This window comes from Panthera onca, chromosome C2 (genome assembly GCF_046562875.1).
Source record: "Panthera onca isolate mPanOnc1 chromosome C2, mPanOnc1 haplotype 2, whole genome shotgun sequence".
NCBI lineage: Eukaryota > Metazoa > Chordata > Mammalia > Carnivora > Felidae > Panthera > Panthera onca.
This window is the reverse complement of record NC_138347.1, coordinates 14,630,290-14,650,953: the sequence shown is the minus strand read 5'-3', so window position 1 is coordinate 14,650,953 and position 20,664 is coordinate 14,630,290. Positions and strand designations below refer to the sequence as shown.

The 20,664-nt window shown below is 38.0% G+C and overlaps 3 protein-coding genes across 3 annotated transcripts; all 3 read left to right on the top strand.

Moving 5' to 3' along the window:
- Positions 1 to 986: 986 nt before the first annotated feature.
- On the top strand, positions 987 to 1,802 carry LOC132682798 (keratin-associated protein 13-1-like). The gene has a single exon (XM_060637982.3). It carries the CDS (start codon positions 1,015 to 1,017, stop codon positions 1,498 to 1,500), a length of 486 nt encoding a protein of 161 aa, XP_060493965.3. The 5' UTR covers positions 987 to 1,014; the 3' UTR covers positions 1,501 to 1,802.
- A 5,523-nt stretch (positions 1,803 to 7,325) lies between these two features.
- Positions 7,326 to 8,072, top strand: LOC132682799 (keratin-associated protein 13-1-like). Its single transcript, XM_060637983.3, has one exon. The coding sequence runs from the start codon at positions 7,371 to 7,373 to the stop codon at positions 7,896 to 7,898; it is 528 nt and encodes a 175-aa protein (XP_060493966.2). The 5' UTR covers positions 7,326 to 7,370; the 3' UTR covers positions 7,899 to 8,072.
- An 8,769-nt stretch (positions 8,073 to 16,841) lies between these two features.
- On the top strand, positions 16,842 to 17,282 carry LOC144617349 (keratin-associated protein 13-2-like). The gene has a single exon (XM_078452613.1). It carries the CDS (start codon positions 16,842 to 16,844, stop codon positions 17,280 to 17,282), a length of 441 nt encoding a protein of 146 aa, XP_078308739.1.
- Positions 17,283 to 20,664: the final 3,382 nt, after the last annotated feature.

Below are 20,664 nucleotides of genomic sequence, written 5' to 3'. Positions count from 1 at the left end.
TCATAATGTTGTATTCTTTTTCTTAAAGAGGTCCCCCCAAATTATAAACTTCAAGATTGCAAGCTGGGGTCCTGTCTAGTTAGAAAGCAGGGACAGAATCATGTACCAAAATCAGGGAGAAAAACAGAATCTGCCATGACTGGAGATACTCAGAAAGCATTCAAAATTTTAAGTATTATGGGAAGGTAGACCCCCGGAAATTTTGCACATAAATGTATCATATAAAAGCCATGAATTAAGTTCATTTTGAACCAATATGATATGATTGCACTAAAAGACAGAATATCCACAAGTTCTCTAGGGGGATAGAAGAAGTTCCAGAGAGTTCTGTCCCTCTTTCTACCACTGTATCTTGTTTCTTTTTCTAAACAGTAGATTTTTACAACATATTTGTTCAGGATTATGCCCATTTCTAACTTCTCTTTCAATCTCTTTGGCTTCCTGTTATAACAGCCCTCTAGACTGGACATAGTAAGCATCGTTAATAGTAGGTACTGGATGCAAAATTCTATTAGAGAGTGTAAATCAATGGCTTGATGTAGGGGCAATCTTTAGAAGGTTCCTCATCAAGACCAGATTTCTGCTTCTCAGACACTGACACAAAGCAGAGATGACTGCCTCGAAATCCCCACCTTAGGAAGAAAGCATTCCTCGGCCAAATCTGAGCACATGTACAACTAGTCATGACCAGAAAAATAAGAGGGGCTTCCTTGGCCATGACGGAGTACGCATTAATTACATATCGTCATAGCATTTGTAACATGGATGTAATTCTTTGACATAGAGCTATAAAATGAGTGCACCCATAAATATAAGATGAAGAGAATTAGTTAACTCCAATTACAAAGAGGATTACTGAGTTACATGTATGCAAATGAGGGACTCCAAATCTGGAGAAGACGGCACTGTAAAGTGCCACACCCATTGCTGAGAGTGTATAAATGCCTTACTTGAGGAGCAATATTCAAGCACAGAATCTTCTGTCACTCAGCTGAACTCCCATCTCCTGCCAACATGTCCTACAGCTGCTGCTCTGGAAACATCGCCTCCCAGTCCCTTGGGGGCTACCTGCGCTACCCAAGCTCCTCCTGTGGCTCTTCTTCCCCCAGCAACCTGGTCTACCGCACTGACCTCTGCTCTCCCAGCACCTGCCAGCTGGGCTCCTCCCTCTACAGCGGCTGTCAAGAGACCTCCTGTGAGCCCACCAGCTGCCAGACGTCCTGCGTGGTGTCCAGCCCCTGCCAGACGTCCTGCTCCCTCCCGAGGACCTCCACGTTCTGCAGTCCCTGCCAGACAACTTATTCTGGGTCTGCCGGCTTTGGGTCCAGAAGCTGCTACTCTCTGGGCTGTGGATCCAGTGGCTTCAGACCCATGGCTTGCAGAGTCCAAGGTTTCCCTTCCATGAGCTATGGATCTCAGTTCTGTCACCCATCCTTCTTGACTTCTAGGACCTACCAGTCTTCTTGTTACAAACCAATGTGTAGATCTGGCTTCTACTGATCACTTTACTAAATTTCTAATCTTATTGTTCATCTCATCAATACCTCTACTCATAACCTTTATTCTCTTCATCACTTGCAGGAAGAATTAGCTTCTTATTCTTCGATTATCAAATTCTCACCTAGTGTCTGCCCCCAAATACTGGCTGACAGACTTTATTTGAAAAATTCTCCAGTGAATATACTCCCTGAACATAAGGTCTAAAGTCTGCATTGCAGATAAGATTCATGTTATTGGATTTTCTTCCAAAATTGTATGAAAAACCAAATGACTATAATCTAATAAACTTACTGCTTCTGATATCCAGCTGTGTTTATTGTTGTTAGTTGTTTATTGGCTAAGTTTTTTTTACTGTGATAGATAAAGAAGATATTATGAAACTATCTATCTGCACCTGGAAATAGATTGGAAATCTTGAGAAATTGGGGACCTGAACTAATTTTGAGGGACCTCAGAGATTTTTCTTACTCAAACTACAGGTAGTGGAAGACTATTTTGCGAATGGAAATCTCAGATTCAGGAATGGGATTGATTCCCTCACAAGAAGTGGTAAGGTAGCAGACTAGCTGATAGTTATATAAGGAATGCAGAGAACAAAAATAATGTTTAGATTTATATGGTGAGGCTTGCACATGAAAGAAAAATGGAATCGAACACAAATGAAAATGACTATGTATTAATTTTAGGTAGTTTGGCTTGAAGTCACCCACCCTTTCTTGGTAAAGGTGATAAGCACCTGTAGTGTCACTGATGAGTTCTCAATATGATCTTCTCTACGTATGTGTAATGAGTGATGCCTTAACATTAGAGTGAAGAATCTAAATTCCTAAGGATGATTTCCACCTTGGTTTTGACTCATGTTTCAAACTAAAAGATAATAAGCATTTGGTACCGTCAGGAATGGTGATTTAATGCGTATTTAAACACACAGAAACATAGGCAAATATTATCTTTCATTTTCATGATATCATTCTCTGTTTTTTTAGGCAAAGTGTTTCCAGGAATATCAAAATGCAAAGATAGATAGATTTTGATAAGGAACCTATTCCCGACTCGGGCTGTGTGCTAACAGTTCAGAGCCTGGAGCCTGCTTCAGATTCTGTGTCTCCCTCTCTCTCTGCCCCTCCCCTGCTTATGCACTGTCTCTCTGTCTCTCTCTCAAAAATAAATAAACATTCAAAAAATTTTTTTAAAGAAAAGAAATTATTGAAAATTCAGTTAACTTACAGTTGAAGGAGATATTTATGAGGTGTGTCAATGGAATACATGGTTAAAAATAGTTGATGAATGGAGCACTTGGGTGGCTCAGTTGGTTAAGCGTCCAACTTTATCTCAGGTCATGATCTCACAGTTCATGGGTTTGAGCCCTGCGTCAGGCCCTATGCTGACAGCTCAGAGCTTGGAGCCTGCTTCGGATTCTGTCTCCCTCTCTCTCTGTCCCTCCCCCCGCTCACACTCTGTGTCTCTCTCTCTCTCAAAAATAAACATTAACATCTTTGAAAAAAAGATAGTTGATGAATAACTGTCACTCCATCATTTAGAGGTATTACATTTTATTTGGTTTTTTTTGGAGGTACTACATTTTAAACCACAATAATTCTTGTTTCCACCCCTTTCCATTCAAACCATTAAAATAGTTTAGTGCTCGGACGCTTACTTCTATTTCTCATAATTCTAATCATTCTTTCATATTTTAAAAGCTAAATATTGTATCCAAGGATTAATTATGAATTTTAAATTTATTCCTAAGGGGGACTAAGATAAAAATTGGTATACTTAGAAATGAAAAAAGTATATATTCAGAATTAATATCTTTTGCCTAGAAAAATCTAGATAAAGAAAATATATGTGACATGTTCAGAAATTACCAGGGACAAAACATCAGGGAGGTTTCAACCACCACAACAACAAAGTCTCAGAATTTGTGACTATTTTTAGGTTAGGAATATTGCTGAATCCAAATGAGAGGCTGATGCAACTCATGAGCTTAGGTAACCAAAACTGAAGGTTACAAACTTCTAATGATTTTGACAAAAATTGTCTGAGATTCTGAACAAAACCTTAGGACTAGGGTAAGCCTCAAATATTGACCCCTTCCTATGAACTAAAGCTCAGTTCCAAATTATTTCAATGCTTGATTATATTAGCATGGTATAGAGAGGACTTTCAATAATTTCTTTACAGAGACAGATATAGATATAAATGTAAATGCAGGTATAGCTTTATAGGTATAGATATAATTATAGATATACTTTTATATAGATATGGATGGATATATAGATGATAAAGATAGATGATGTAGATAGAGATCATCTGATACCCTTGGGAAATTCACCAGGCTTTAAGAAGTTAAGAAATGATTAAATCCAAAATATGTATCATGTAGTAGAAGTCACTTTAGGAAATAAAAAGAGAAATTTAAGATTTTAAGAGAGAGAGAGAGAAACATATTAAAATAACCAACTAAAAATTCTAAAATTGAAAAGTGCAGTAAGTTAAATGTAGAATTGTTGAATGGATTAAGAAGAAATTAGACACAGCTGGAGAGACAATTGGAGATTGTTCTGGAGAACATATTCAAACTAACAAATAAAGAGAATGCATCGGAGTCAAAACTGATGAACAAAAAGGAAGAGAAAACTTTAAAATCACCAACAGAGAAAGAAAATGCAAGTTACCTTCAAAAAAGCCGCAGTAAGATTGACAGCTGCATTCTAAACAGATAGAAAAAGGAAAGCAGGACAATAATTAAATATCCTCAAATTTCTGAAGAAAGAACACTTTAAAGCTAGAATACTTGACTAGTGAGTATTTGTTTCAAAACTAAAGGAGAAATGCAGAATTTTCAGACAATCAAAAACATAAAGAATCTGTCGCTACCTTTCCAGCACTAAAATATATAATAAAAGTTATATATAGTCAGAAGCAAAATAACCCCAGAACATACAAAAAAAGATCTAAAAAGAAATGAAGAGTAAAGAAAAGATATATATTGGGTAGATGTAAGCAAATTTGGGTCATAAAAACAAGGAAGCAAATACCTATCAATATACATAAGCATAACTGAAATTATAATAATGAATATCCTAACATAATAATACACGAATTGGGATGCCTGTGTGCCTCAGTTGGTTAAGCATCCAACTCTTGATCTCGGCTCAGGTCATGATGGCTCGTGGGATCCAGCCCCACATCGGGCTGTGCACTGACAGCTTGGGAACTGCTTGAGATTCTCTCTCTCCCTCTCTCTGCTCCTCCCTTTCTCATTCTTTCTCTCTCTCTGTCTCTCAAAATAAACAAATAAATTTTAAAAAAAGAGAAGCTGTCATTAAAAATAATAGTGCATGAATTGGGGTAAAGATAACTGACCCTAAGATTTCTGACATTCTTGGGGCGCCTGGGTGGCTCAGTCGGTTGAGCATCCGACTTCAGCTCAGGTCATGATCTCTCGGTCTGTGGGTTCGAGCCCCACGTCGGGCTCCGTGCTAACAGCTCAGAAACTGGAGCCTGCTTCAGATTCTGTGTCTCCCTCTCTCTCTGCCTCTCCCCCGCTCGTGCTCTGTCTCTCTGTCTCTCAAAAATAAATAAACACTAAAAAAAATAATAAAAAAAGATTTCTGACATTCTTGCATTGGGCAGGAAATAGTAAAAGTGTTCATTTATATTAGCAAGTCAACAAAGCATGCTGTGAACTCTAAGGCAGCTGTGTCCAGTAGAATCTCCTGTGTTGTTGAAAATATTTTTTTTTTTTTTTTTTTTTTTTTTTTTATTTTTGGGACAGAGAGAGACAGAGCATGAACGGGGAGGGGCAGAGAGAGAGGGAGACACAGAATCGGAAACAGGCTCCAGGCTCCGAGCCATCAGCCCAGAGCCTGACGCGGGGCTCGAACTCACGGACCGCGAGATCGTGACCTGGCTGAAGTCGGACGCTTAACCGACTGCGCCACCCAGGCGCCCCTGTTGAAAATATTTTTATCTGCATTTTCCAATATACGGCTTCCATCAGCCACGTGTATCTATTGTGCTCTTGAGACGTGGCTAATATGACTGGAGAACGAAACTTTTAATTTAATTTAATTTTAATTGATGTTAATTGAACTTGATATATGTGGGTAGTAGCTAGTCTGTTGGATGGTGTGGCTTTAGGGTATCCTCTAAATGAATTGCAAAGTCATGGATATCATCCTGAAAGGCTGACAGAATGATTGTGAAGAAATATCTTGTATTGCATCTAATAATCTTCATGTCTTGTCATACAGCAAACTTTGGGGTTAGTAAAACGGAGGTAGCATTTTTTGTTTCTTTTTCCTCATGATTCTTTTTTACTTTTTCCCTTCTCTGTTTCCTTATATTGAAGAAACTCTATTTTAAGTAGACAATAGTTTTGGTTTTTAGTCCAGTCTGATAGTCTAAGTCTTTTCTACAGATTATTTAGTCTATTATAGTTAACTTAATTATTGATAATTTCAAATTTCTCCTTACACATTTTCTCTGTGTAATAATAAATTTTCACACTTTTCTCACTTTTGGGAGAGGTAATAAAATGGTTAAAGTTAGAATTTTATCCTTTAAGTTGTTTTTTTATAATTTCAAAAATTGTTAGTAAGTTTTCAAGAGATTTTAATGATCATTCTTAATTACTGTTTACTTCTACCTATATATTAAGAACCACAAACCACTTTATTAGTGTTATGCACAGTGAGTATTTAGACAATTCACTTATATTTCAATCTTTTTTATTGCCTCCTGCAATTACAAGTTCCCCTCTGGGGTAATTGTCTTTCCAACCGGAGAAAATGCTTCAAGATTCATTTTAGTTAAGTTTTGCCTGATGTGGAGAACTCTACAAAAGAAAATATTTGGATATTTTACAATGGAAAAATAATCTTAAAGAAAACTGAAGTAGGGAAGAATGTTTTTACAATGAAGGAGATAATCGTAAGATAAGAACCTAAAGATAAAAATGACCAGAAAGTATTGTGTAATAAGACTCGTCCTAGGAGAGCAGGATTACTGGACACATTGTAACTACAGGTGACAAAAGGGACAATGTGTATATGAAAAGCCATAAACCATATTAATACAGAACCTGTTTTTATTGAAATTACACACAGATGGAAAGACCCATAGTGTCACTAGTTACCTTCCTTCACCTCAACAGTATTTGACTCTGAGTTTCTTCACACGTGTACAAACTGGTCTCTACTGAGATCTTTGTCCCAAATTAATCTTGCTTAGTCATTTTGCCTTTAAACACTTCTCCTGATTTCTCTCTGTGACCCATCATATTTCTCAGTCAATTTATTGTATCTATTTTCCCCTTTCCAATGGATTTGAGAGGTATATATATATAATGTAATGTAATGTATAAGAAGTAATTTTAGGGAATGAAATACATTTATAGAAAGAAAATCATTGGTGACAAATAAGGTGCCTCTATTCCACTGAGGTAGATAAAAAGTGACTTCATCTCAATCCCTGCCTTTAGAGCTAAGCATTCCCCAGCCAATGTACAGGCAAAAGGCACAACGAGTCTCAGCCAAGGAGAAGAGTAGGGGGTTTCCTGGTCGTGATTAGTTGGCATTAATGACATACAGTCATAGCATTTCTGACATTGGGATGGTTCGTTGGCTTGGTGCTACATCACAATGAATTCTCCCACAAATATGAGATGGAAGGAATCATCTGCAATTAGAGAAAATATCACTGATGTACATATAGGAAAATGAGAGATTCCAAATGTGGGAAAGGTGACTGTAAAAAATGCCACACCCATGGTTGACAGTATATAAATGCCCCAGTCTAGGAGGCGACATTTAAACTCAGAACCTTCTCACTGTAACTCAGCTGAACTCACATCTCCTGCCAACATGCCCTACAGCTGCTGTTCTGGAAACTTCTCCTCCCGCTCCCTTGGGGGCTACCTGCGCTACCCAAGCTCCTCCTGTGGCTCTTCTTCCCCCAGCAACCTGGTCTACCGCACTGACCTCTGCTCTCCCAGCACCTGCCAGCTGGGCTCCTCCCTCGACAGCGACTGTCAGGAGACCTGCTGTGAGCCCACCAGCTGCCGGACGTCCTGCGTGGTGTCCAGCCCCTGCCAGATGTCCTGCTCCCTCCCGAGGACCTCCACGTTCTGCGGTCCCTGCTGGACTGCTTACCCTGGGTCTGTGGACTGTGGATCCAGAAGCTGCCATTCCCTGGGCTGTGGATCCAGAAGCTGCTACTCTCTGGGCTGTGGATCCAGTGGCTTCAGACCCCTGGGTTATGGAGTCTGTGGTTTCCCTTCCCTGAGCTATGGATCCAGTTTCTGCCGCCCAACCTACTTCTCCTCCAGGAGCTGTCAGTCATCTTGTTACAGACCAACCTGTGGATCTGGATTCTACACATCCACTTGTTAAGGGTGCAGACATTTTGAGGAGTGTGTCGAATCTCTAAACAGGGAACCTATCATCTTCATGATCTTCAGGAAAAAGTCTTCAGTCACCTTTTCTCCAGCCACAAAGCACTGACCAAAAAACCTGTCTCTAACATATACTGAACTTAATGATTAATTTTATTGGATTAATTGATAGAATTGGAATTAAATAAATGGTGAGATCAATTAATGGAATTGATGTTAATAAACATGAATTATCATTAATGAAATAGTGGGATTCTTGTTCATGTGTTTATTTTTTATTTTTAAAATAATTTTTAAATGTTTTATTTATTTGTGAGAGAAAGAGGGAGAGAGAGAGAGAGAGAGAGAGAGAACGAGTGGGGAGAGGCAGAAAGAGGCAGACACAGAATCCGAAACAGGCTCCAGGCTCTGAGGTGTCAGCACAGAGCCCGACATGGAGCTCGAACTCATGAACCGCGAGATCATGACCTGAGCAGAAGTCAGCTGCTTAACTAACTGAGCCACCCAGGCACCCCTCTTGTTCATGCATTTTATTCACAAGAGATGAAAACCCAAATGAACATAATGTAATAAACTCATTCATTCTGCCTTCCAAATATTATGCTAATTTTATTGTTAGTTTTAACTGGGTAAGGTGTTTGAGTTTTTTTGTTTTTTGGTTTTTTGGTGGTTTTTTTTTTTTTTGCTTTTGTTTTTTTGGGGGGTATTTAATAAGTCAATTTTTACCATGTCTATGGGAGCAAACTTTGTAAACCTAATAATAGATTGATGAATTTGAGCTAATTTATTTGGGGCTTTAGACATTTATTTCTTTAAAACTTTTTTCTGGGGCACTTGGGTTGCTCAGTCAGTTGGGCGTCCGACTTCGGCTCAGGTCATGATCTCACTGCTCGTGAGTTTGAGCCCTGAGTTCGGCTCTGTGCTGACAATTCAGAACCTGGAGCCTGCTTCAGGTTCTGTCTCTGTCTCTCTGCCCCTCCCTTGCTCACGCTCTCTCTCTCTCTCTCTCTCAAATATAAAATAAAAGATAAAAATTTTTAAAGACACTTCCTTTCTGTAATCCTTTTTTATGCATACCTAAACTTTATATGAATAATAATCTCAAGAGCAGTATAGAGCATATTTCCTCCAAAGGATGCAGGACCTTGGTGTTGGCTGACAAAAGGAAAAAATATATCTGATACATCTAAATTCCTGGACGGTGGCAATTGACCCGGTCAGCTAATTAGGGACCTGGAAAGGAGAATATTAGAATACTGATACAAAGGAATCTGGTGTAGAGGCATGTGGATAGACACATGCAGTGGACACACAGTGTGTATTTCTTCTTAGTGCCCACAGGAATGCATCAACCATGGAAGAAACAATCAAGTAGACAAAATGACTCCGCCGGTTGACGTGAGCCTACCTCCATCAGCAGTCCCTACAATGCTGGCAAGATGAACAAGTGCACAAAATGACCCAGAGGCTATGAATGGGTACAGTAACATAAGCAGAATCTACTTACATAGCTGATACAATTACGCCACCTGTGACTGTCCAATCTCAGTAACGGAGGCTAATGCTAAACTCTCACCATGACATTAGTGCTCAAGGAGACCAACTGGCAGCTTGGTTGCAAGTTGAACGTGGTCCTCTTCTGCCCTGGAAAGATCAGTGTTCATTCTCAAACGTGTAGATATGTATTCAGAGTATGAGTTTGCTTTTTATGCTTACCACAGCAGCGCCATTATTCAGGAGTTAATGAATAGCTCCATCTACCCGCATGGGACTGCTCCCCCTGTAGCGACCAATCAGGAAATCCACTTTACAGTAGGGACAGTGTATGTCGAGATCCACAGGTTTTAGCAAAAACCACAGCAGCCTGAAGCTACCTGCCTAATACTGCGTTGGATTAGTGTACTGACTGCAAAACTGAGCATGGAGGCAATGCCTTCAAAAGACTGAGCTCCAAATATCCACCTACTATTACTTTCAGTGACTCATTTAAAAACTTTGTGCTTCCTATTTCTACAGCTGGAATTTTCAAGGATGGAGACCCAGTTCTCAAAGGCAGACTTCTTAAGGAACACAACAGGCGTCTCGCGGAACCGTAGCTATGGCTGCTGCCTGAGTTCTTTGGGCTCCTTATTGTCAGGAACCAAAAGGCAAATAAATAAATAAATAAATAAATAAATAAATAAATAAAATAAAAAAGAGTTGTCATCCATCTATCCCTGGGCAGGTGACCCTGATCAGTAGAAAGTGCTAATGTTACTGTTACACAGTGAGGGAAGGGGGAATACGTGTGCAGCTCAGTGACTCTACTTGGATGGCTCTTAGAACCTCCCGTCCAACTGTGGACATGATTTGTCAAATGCAGTGATTATCGCAAGAAAAAGGTACAGTTATCAGTATTCATACTTCTCAAGAATAAGTCTTGGGTAACACCATCGAGAAATCCACCATGACCACCAGAGGCGGTAATGGAGGGCGAGGCAAATGTTTCATGAATGGTGAACGAGGGTGATGGTGAGCACCATCTAGAGCCACAAGATCAAATGCAGTGACAGGGACTGTGTTTCATGCCACGGCCTTGCCCTTTTATTATTCCCCTCAGGAATAGAGGCCTACCAGAGCCATGGAGAATCTCTCTCCTGACACGTCGACCCTGAAGGTGCCACCAGCAGACTGTGACGGGTACAGATCGGCACTGGAACTCACATCACATTGCTGCACAAGAGGAATCGCTCTCTGGCTTTGACAAGGGAAGCCAGCTGACAGGCTTTCTCTGTTGGCTTCTTTGGGCTCTGCCTCCCCTTTTAGCCAAGGTCAAGTTTTTCTCATGGCAGTCAGTGACTGAAAGAGGTGGTAGAATGGCTTTGTTCATTCACAGGTGCTACTCTTTTATAAATGTTTTGTCCTTCTATCCCTGTCTCAGTGCCTGCTTCCTGAAGAATACAACTACTAAGTTGTTTCTCTATTTTTTTTGAAATTTGTTGTTTCCACCTAAGATTATTTTCCTTCAGCCCCCACAATCTCTCTTAGTATTTATTACAGTGCAAATTTATCTGACATAGTGAACCCATTGGAAATTAAAGCTCAGTTATTTTACTATTCAAAAGAAAAAGTTGTTCTAGGAGGTGAATCCCAGGTTCTTTTAAAATTTGGATGATGCAAATGAAAACACAGTAAAACCTTGGTTTGTGAGTATAATTCATTCCAGAAACATGCTTGTATTCCAAAGCACTTGTGTATCGAAGCAAATTTTCTCATAAGAAACAGTAGAAAGTCATGTGATTTGTTGCACAACCCAAAAATATTCATATAAAAATGATTATAATACTGTAATAGAATACAAAATAATAAAGAAAATACAAATTATAAAGAAAAATAAACAAATTAACCTGCACTTAACTTTGAAAACCTTCATGGCTGGTGCGAGGGAGATGAGAGAAAGGAGGGTTGTTGTGTAGGATGAGTTTCGCTATCACTAATGGAATCACTGCTATCTATTGGCTCAATGGAATCTTTTTCTTTTTGTGCAAATTTAACAAAGAACCTATCCAATGACACTTGCTTTTGCCTCCTTTTGAAGATTTCACAGAAATGTGACATTGCATTGATGATCACCCACAATCTTGCAGTGAGAGAGAGAGAGAAAGAGAGGAGAGAGAACCATTGGCTCAGTTGTGATCATGTGACATCCAGCATCACATACTACTTATATTGCAAGACATCACTTATTTATCAAGTTACAATTTAGCACAAATGTTTGCTCATCTTGTGGAACGTTCACAGAACAAGTTACTCACAACCCAAGGTTTTACTGAATGTGAAAATACATTAAAGATATTATTTGTTTTAAATGGCATTTAGATGAAAAGATCTCCATAGGCTAAAAGTAGGTAGAAGAGATACCTAAAATCCCTGTCTTTTCCTTTTTCCCAGATTCCCACATTGTCACCATCACCCCCACTCCCTCTTCTAATGGCCTGAGTCAACCTCTTCTTGTGACACCGTCTCGAGTCAGTCTTTTTGAGTCTCTCTGCCTTTAAATGTTTGCCTGGCTCCTTCCTATTTCTAGCCACTTCTCACTATGTGTTATTTTTCTTCCCTCCATTGGATGTAAGAAGTACTGTATAATAATATGTGATAGATGGAGTATGTGATAGATGGAGAATAAATTTGGAGAATGTAAATCAGTGGTGACAAGTAGAATCAATCATTAGAAGCATCCTTATAAAAAATAAATCTATGTCACTTATCACTTGGCACAGTAGAAAAGTGACAGCAAGAATCCCGGAGTGAAGCAAGAATAGATATACATGCAGTCATAGCCAGGGAGAGAAGGAGCTTTCCTGGCTGTAACAGGTTGAGGATTGCTGACAAATAGTTCTGGAATTTCTAAGATAGGAATGATCATTGGTTTTGTGTTATAATAACAAATTATAGCACCCACAAGTACAATAGGTACGAGTCTAGTCAAGTGCAATGACAGAGAAGATTGATGATTTACACAATTGCAGAAGAGGGTATACAGATGATATAAGAAGATTGTACCTATACTGTGACTCTGCCATGCCAATTGATGAGTATAAGATACCCCATGCACAAGATCACCTTAAACCTCAGAATTTTCTCAACTCTCAACATGAGTCACAACTGCTGCTCTGGAAACTTCTCCTCCCCCTCCCTTGGGGCCTACCTGAGCTACCCAGGTTCCTCCTGTGGCTTTTCCTACTCTAACGATCTGGTCTACAGCACTGACCTCTGCTCTTCCAGAATATAGGCAGTGCTCTTCTCTCTGCAGTAGCTGTCAGGACACCTGCTGTGAGCCCAACAGCTGCCAGACATCCTGCATGGAGTCCAGCCCCTGCCAGACATCCTGCTCCGCTCTGCAGTTCCTGCCAGTCAACTTATCCCATTATCTATGGACTTTGGGTCCAGCAATGACTTCTTTCTGGGTTATGGATTTAGGAGCAGCCATTCACTGGACTATGGATCCAGTGGTTTCAGACCCTTAGGTTATGGAGTCCATGATTTCTCCTTCCTGAGCTATAGACCCAGTTTCTGCCACTACATTTTGCTTCTAGTAGCCTCCACCCATCTCGTTTTCAACCTATCTATCTATTTGACTTCTAATCAACTTGTTGAGATCTAGTACATTTATGCAAAATCATCAAAATGTAGTTCCATCATGCTCATTATTTCCAGTGGCAACTATCTTAGTCTTTGATCACCAGTTCCATACCAATCTTTTTCCATCAATCATAGTCTAACAGACTGATTCCTGCACCCTTTTAATTTAATGATTTAATTCAAAAATAAGCATAATATCAGCATTACAGATTGAATTCATGAAAATTTGTTTCCAAATGGATAAAAAGTAAAATAAGTATAACCCAATAAACTAATGCATTCTGGCATTGAAATATGTGTATGTTATTATTTATACATTATTGACCAGAGTTTGTGTTAAGTTTGATTTGGCTGTTTTAATAAGAGCTCAATTTGCATCTCAGAGTAAATTTTGGAAGTCTGGATTTGATCTAATTTCTTCCGACTATGGATATTTTTCTCATTCAAACTATAGTTACTGGACATCCATATTTTATAGTTTTGTTTTAAGTTTATTTGTTTTGAGAGAGAGAGAGCGAGCAAAAGAGTGTACTCAAGCAGGGGAAGGGTACAGAGAGGGAAAGAGAGAATCCTAAGCAGACTCTGCACTATAATGACCCAAGGCAAAACCAGGAATCAGATGCTTAATCAACTGAGCCTCCCAGGTGTCCCAATATATTTTACAGTTTTAGGTCTTATGAATAAAGTTCTGAGACTTAGGGTATATTTTGTGTTTTTCAAAAAAATGGATTTTATCTATGTGTACAGAGAGAATGTGACTAGTTGACAGATTCATCAGGAACTTCATTAACAATAATAACATTTAGGTTTACGTGGTTAGTATGATAAATGAAAGAAAAACTAAAAGCCAGTTTAAAAAGATGTAAGAGTATTAAATTCTAATGAGCTTACCCAAATCTTATTTTAAAATGGCCAGATTCATGCATCTGATGATGAGTGTCCAATGTCATCCACTTTTCTATATGTATGGAAAGATATTCTTGGTGTGGAAAATGTGTCTGATGCCCTATTAGTGCTTTAGTCAAGCCCAAACTAAATATAGGTGAAAAAAAAGCTTTTTATGGCATCAGACTTGACTATTTCATTTGGATGTCACTATAAAGTTGGGGACACTATATGTTTACTCTTTGGGTAACATTCTCAGCTTTCACAGGCTAAATAGCTAAAGAAGCCCCTGTGAGACTAAAACAGCAGCAGGTTACCAAGGAATAAAAACAAGTTACAAAAAGACATTATCCTTATCTAGTGCCATAATCAGGGTTCAAAGAATATCCTACTCATTATTTCCTTAGACCTTCAAATAGATCTACGAAAAGACTATTTTTAAAATTCAGGTGTTTTAAGTAGGAGAAAAAGAATACAATTGAGGTGTTTTAAGTAGGAGGATCAGAGACTTCTCTAGTCATGACAACCCAAATTGTCTCTCCAGATATTGCCCAGTATTCCTTGGAGGATAGAAGGCACAACTGCTCTTGTTTGAGGAACCGTTTATCTAAACTAATGCATGGAGAGAGACAGAGGTGAAAAGAATTTATGCAAATATGGACCACAGTGAAAAGATTGAACATACTTGTCTTTGGAGTCCTAAAACAGGTACGAGAGAGAATTGGGGAGATGATATGTTGGGGAGAAACCGCTAAAAATTTTCCAAAACAAAGCCAATAAACAGTGCCAACTAAAAGTTAGATAAAAATCGAGAAAATACATCTACACGCTAGTAAAACTCATGAACACCAGTGACAGGAATGTTTCTAGGAAACCTGAGAAAGAAAGCTAATTTCCTTCTAAAAAGGAAAAAAAAAGTGATGATGGGACTAAAATATGAATTATTTACAAAGATAATTGAATGAAATATTCAAAATTCTGAAAGAACACAGATGTCATCCTAGAATGCTATGCTCAATCAATGTGTGCTTCAAAACTGAAGATAATTTCAGACAACGAAAAATTCAAGAGAATATCTAAGCAGCAGACTGGCAAAAAAAAAATATGTACTAGATGTTGTCTGTTATTGAGGAGGAAAAAGTCTGAAATCCAGATATGAGCTACATTCTTCTCCTTTTTTAAAAACCATTATGTTTTTTTGGTTACGGTATGGCTTCCCAGTGGACATATTTACTGGGATAATGCCCTAGCCAACATTGGGCAAATATAATAAAAATACCTTCTAGATAACCCATAGACAACACATCATCTGATGGCATAAATCTTAATATCCCAACTCATGGTTTTTAAGCTCCTGGCTACTTGTTAAGATGATTAATTAGAGTTGAATCTTCCAGATGGTTAGTAACAGGATGAAAAGCAACTCCCATAAAATAATTAGATGGGTGGCAAAAGTAGTATCTAAAGTATATGATGGGAATCTGTTGGTTCCACAAACCACAGATAGAAAAAAAAATAGGTAGAAAACAGAGATGGGAATCAAATACCTACCTATTTGGAAGCCATTAGTTCCCCAACTCAGAGCCAGCATTTTAATATAAAATATCCCAATAATTTTAAATGTGGATAAATAATTCTACTTTAGGGAAAAAAAAAAAAAACTAGCGTGGAGGTGTACATTGTGCCAATATGATACCTGAACTGCATTTGGTGCATGGGATTAGCCCTTTGAAGAAGAGATCCCAGATGGCACTCTGCCATTGAGGTTAGGTGAAAAGATGATCATCTAGGAAGTGGATCTCATCAGACACTTAGTGTGATGATGCCTTGATCTTGGATGTCCCTGCTTCCAGAACTGTAAGAAATAAATGTTTGTTGTGTATAAGTGACTCAGTCTGTGATATTCTGTTATAGTAGCTGGGATGGACTAAGACAAGTTATCTAAATATATATATATATATATATATATATATATATATATATATATATATATATTTTCAAATTGGCAACATTTGGAGATGTTCTAGTTATGTTCTAGCATTTTTCACTACTTTATAAGCATCTGATCCTTGATTTTGGTTCAGGTCATGATCTCACGGTTCATGAGATTGAGCATTTACTTTTTCCCCTCACCTCAACTGATAAATACTCTGATTCTCTTGTCATGGGCTCAAATTGGTCTCCATCTGTAACTCTGTTCTGATGTACTGTTCTTTTATCTTGCTTCCAAATACTTGTCCTGGATCCTTTCTGTTCCAAGCCTTTCTCCATTCAACTTGTGACATTGTTAGGCCTTCATCCAGTATGAGATACTCTGCATTAATATTTAATACTTGGAAAATAATTTTTGGATAAAAATGAATGAATTAAAACAAGTAGTTTTTCGATTTTTAGAAGGTTTTTTGGCAAGGTCAAAGCTATGCCTATAACCAAATGAAAGAAAGAAAGAAAGAAAGAAAGAAAGAAAGAAAGAAAGAAAAAAGAAAAGAGAGAAAGGTGATGTCATTTTAATCTCCACCCTTAGAAGGAACTCATACCCCAGCCAAACCAGAATCAGATACAGGTACAGCATATACCAGGAAGAAAAGGAGGGGCATTCTCGGCCAAGATGACATGGCCATTAATGCAAAACGGTCATAACATTTCTGACATAAGAATAGTTCATTGGCTTTGTGTTATAACAAAATTTATTATAGTCCTCATAAATGCAATAGGTGCGAAACTACGCAGCTGCAATTACAGAGAAGATGATTGAGTTAATACTATGCAAATGAAGGAGTACAAACATAGGGATGATGCTCTTGTCACTTTCGACACCTGCAGCTGAGAGTATATAAATGCCACCGTCCCGGAGATAGAATAGACCTCAGAATATTCTCAGTGTGAATTCAGGATTCTCTGTGTTTTCTCAGCTGAACTCACATCTCCTATGAACATGGGCTTCAGCTGCTGCTCCGGAAACTTCTCCTCCCGCTCCCTTGGGGGCTACCTGCGCTACCCAAGTTCTTTCTACCCCAGCAACCTGGTCTACCGCACTGACCTCTGCTCTCCCAGCACCTGCCAGCTGGGCTCCTCCCTCTACAGCGGCTGTCAGGAGACCTGCTGTGAGCCCACCAGCTGCCGGACGTCCTGCGTGGTGTCCGGCCCCTGCCAGACGTCCTGCTCCCGCCCAAGGACTTCCACACTCTGCAGTCCCTGCTGGATGACTTATGCTGGGCCCAGAGGCTTCAGACCCCAGGGTTGTGGAGTCCGTGGCTTCCCCACCTTGAGCTATGGATCCACATTCTGCCACCCAACCTATTTTGGTTTTCGGCATCTCCAGCCATTTTGCTACAAACCAATCTATGGATCTGGCTTCTACAGATTAACTTGTTGAATGTCTGGATCTTTTTGCAGAATGTTAACTATTTTTTTTTTTCACAAGAAACAACTCTCTATGGTCTCCAGAGACTAATTCCTCACCCTTTCTGTGGCCACGAGCTTAGCTTTCAGATTGGTTCTTGCAATATGTAAAACTATGCAATAAACATAAGATTTCAATCATATAGCTCTATTGGTGATGGAAATCATACAATTATTACATACACAATCCCTGCTTGGGATTCTCTCTCTCCCTCTCTCTCTGTCCTGTCCTGCTTATTCTCACTCTCTCTCTCCCTTAAAATAAATAAATAAACTTTAAAAAAAGGTTTAAAGTTTTTGTCTTTAGATATTTTCCTTTTTATATAAACTGTATAAATGAGTATCTCAAGATCTATAAAAATCTAATCTCTTAAATCATGTGAGACCCTGTATCTCTCTTCATAGGAGAAGAAAAGCACAAAAGTTGGTAGATATATGCAAAATGCAGAGGGAAAGAATAAAATTTAGATACAATGGTAGGTTTGCACATGAAAAAAATTAAATGTAAATCTAACTTGTGACTGTGTATTTTTCAGGAACTACTAAATATAAATGTTGAATAACTTCCATGAGACTCATCCAATATTACTTGGGGAAAGTAACCAAAGTAACTCACTGAATCCCAGTGAGTACATTTTGATTGAATTAATTTCTTTATGGTATATAAGAAGGAAACCAATCATGCTTGGTGTAAAGATTTTTGGATCAGCTTGTGTGGGTATTTACCCTAATGTTCTCCAATGACTTAAACTACATAGCTGAGAACCACAGCTTTAATGTCAAGAAAAAATGGAGATCCTTTATTTCTATTTTGTTATAGATGTGTGCTAATCTTTTTTAGGCCATGTATTCCAGAAAACAATATGTTGATATGTGAGACACAGTTTGATAAAAAGATAAATCTAATAATCAAAAAGAACTATCTTTGAGTTACGCTAAATAAATGTTCAAGTAGATTTTCAAGTCATTGCTTCTTTAGAATCTTGAACAGCACTCAGAGGGAGATATAGTTTATGTGCTAAATTTCTTTTAAACATGAGGCAATGGAAGCTCAAAGTAAGTCAAGGTCTGGCCAAAGATCCCAGGTTTATGGAGAAATCAATGTTCACAATTTCCTGAAAGTTGGAGCATACTATGAAAAGCAAAAACAGAATTAGTATGGGTTGGAATAGAGGAAGTTTGGGAAGATAAAATGAAATGAACAAAGCAGAGATCTATAAAGTTAGCTGGTATGTTTATGAATAATTAATAATGCGTGCACATTACTCTGTCATTTTTCAGTCTGAGTTTTGAGTGACAATAATCCTAGGTTTCATAGTCACCTATTAAATTTACTTGAACAGATTTCTAGTGATAATCTTCCATGTTTATTGTCTATTCTAAATAATTTTGCATATATCACAGAATGAATATTCTTACCAATCACCCTCATATATAGAAACTTAATGTGATATTTATACCAAATATAACTTTTGATAGCATTAGACTAGATAGTTTAATCACTCTTATGAATAAAAACTTTAGTAGGACTTAAGAAAGTAATCTATACATAAACTCTGGAGTACTATCAGCTAAGAATTGCTAGATCGAATTAAGACAAGTTTTAAGTCAAAGTAAATGGTATTTGGGCTACTTTCTTCCTGAGTTGTCCACTGAATCCAAAAATGTTAATGGGCTATTGGTGTGAATGAATATTATCAGATTTCAGGACTTCATTTTTAAGGAGCTTGGAATACAGGTAAACATTCTGGGCTTTGAAAGACTCTACCAGAATTTTATGAGTATGCAAACATAGAGTGTGTTTCATAGGAACTGAAGGCAACCTTCGACTTGCATCAGTGTTTATGATATTGAGAGTGTTAGTAATCTTACCACAGCTTGGCATAACCAGAATAAATCCTTGCAAAAATAGACCCATTCAGAGCTTCAAATTACCTGTGGTAATTGATTAAAATTTACTAAGGCTACAAACAGGCAAAACAAGACCTATAAGAGACAACACAGAGCATAAGCAAACTTACAGAGTATCTAGATAATGTACATATTAGAAATGTACAGAAAAATAACTGCGGTTATTATTTTTAAGCAATTAAAGACAAGAGTTAAGAGTTTTGGCAAAATACTAGAATATATAAAAATGAACATAAAAATACTAAAACTGGGGGTGCCTGGGTGGCTCAGTCGGTTGAGTGTCTGACTTCGGCTCAGGTCATGATCTCACAGGTCATGGGTTCGAGCCCCACGTCGGGCTCTGTGCTGACAGCTCAGAGCCTGGAGCCTGCTTCACGTTCTGTGTCTCCCTCTCTCTCTGCCCCTCCCCCGCTCACGGACTGTCGCTCAAAAATAAATAAATGTAATTTAAAAAACATACTAAAACTGTAAGATACAATAACTAAAATGAACCAATTCAAATGAATTCAAAGGCACACTAGAACAGTCTGAAACTCTGGGCCAGCCTCGTCCTCAGCTGAAATAGAGAATAAAATAATGAGCAGATATCAGAGTGTCAACATATCTGGTTGGAGTGTGGGCAAAGTGGAGATGCATTCAAACTGGTTTAAACTGGGACAGTCCTGCTTAACTCAATTCTTTAATGAAGCTTACTGTTAAGCCCTTTGCCTTTCTAACATGCAGAGGGAAGGACTTACGTTCTCTGGAAAACAATAAAGGAATATAGTTGCATATGTTTATTTTGTGTGTGCATATGTATTGATCATATAATCATATGTGTTTACAACTACAATTGTGACTCTATAAATATAAGTATCTCTATTTCAAAATCCACTGGTCTTTTGTTTATAATGTCTATAATGTAATAAAGCATTATAAAAAATTTCAAGGAGCATGTAAATGTTACCCAATCAAAACTATCCATGGAAGCAAGTTCACATTTACTACAAATATTAGAATTAGTTGGCACAGACTTGAAAGAGACTATGATGAACATGTAAATAATTAAGAAAAAGATGGATGCAATTAATAAACACATGGGAATTATAAGAGATGGAAATAATTAAAAAAAAACTAATGGATATCTCTAAACAGAAAGTTAAAGGCTTAAAATTAAGTAAAGACATAAAATTAAAATAGGATTATGAGAATATTTGACAAAACGGAAGTAAGGATAAGTGAACTTGAAAATAGGTTTTTAAAAAATATGTATTATCCAAACTAAGCTACACAGAGAAATAAAGATTGAAAAAGGAGGCAGAGTAAAGATTTGGAAACTTGTTGAAAAACATAGGGCAATCTAAAAACTGTGTAAGAGAAGTCCCATAAAAAAAATTGAGCAGAAAAAAAAAAAAACTATAGTAAAAACTTTTGTACATTTGCCTAACAACAAACAAAATAACAGC

Bases quoted from the DNA above. Each gene is read 5' to 3' on its own strand.
- LOC132682798 (XM_060637982.3), top strand. From the start codon at position 1,015: ATGTCCTACAGCTGCTGCTCTGGAAACATCGCCTCCCAGTCCCTTGGG.
- LOC132682799 (XM_060637983.3), top strand. From the start codon at position 7,371: ATGCCCTACAGCTGCTGTTCTGGAAACTTCTCCTCCCGCTCCCTTGGG.
- LOC144617349 (XM_078452613.1), top strand. From the start codon at position 16,842: ATGGGCTTCAGCTGCTGCTCCGGAAACTTCTCCTCCCGCTCCCTTGGG.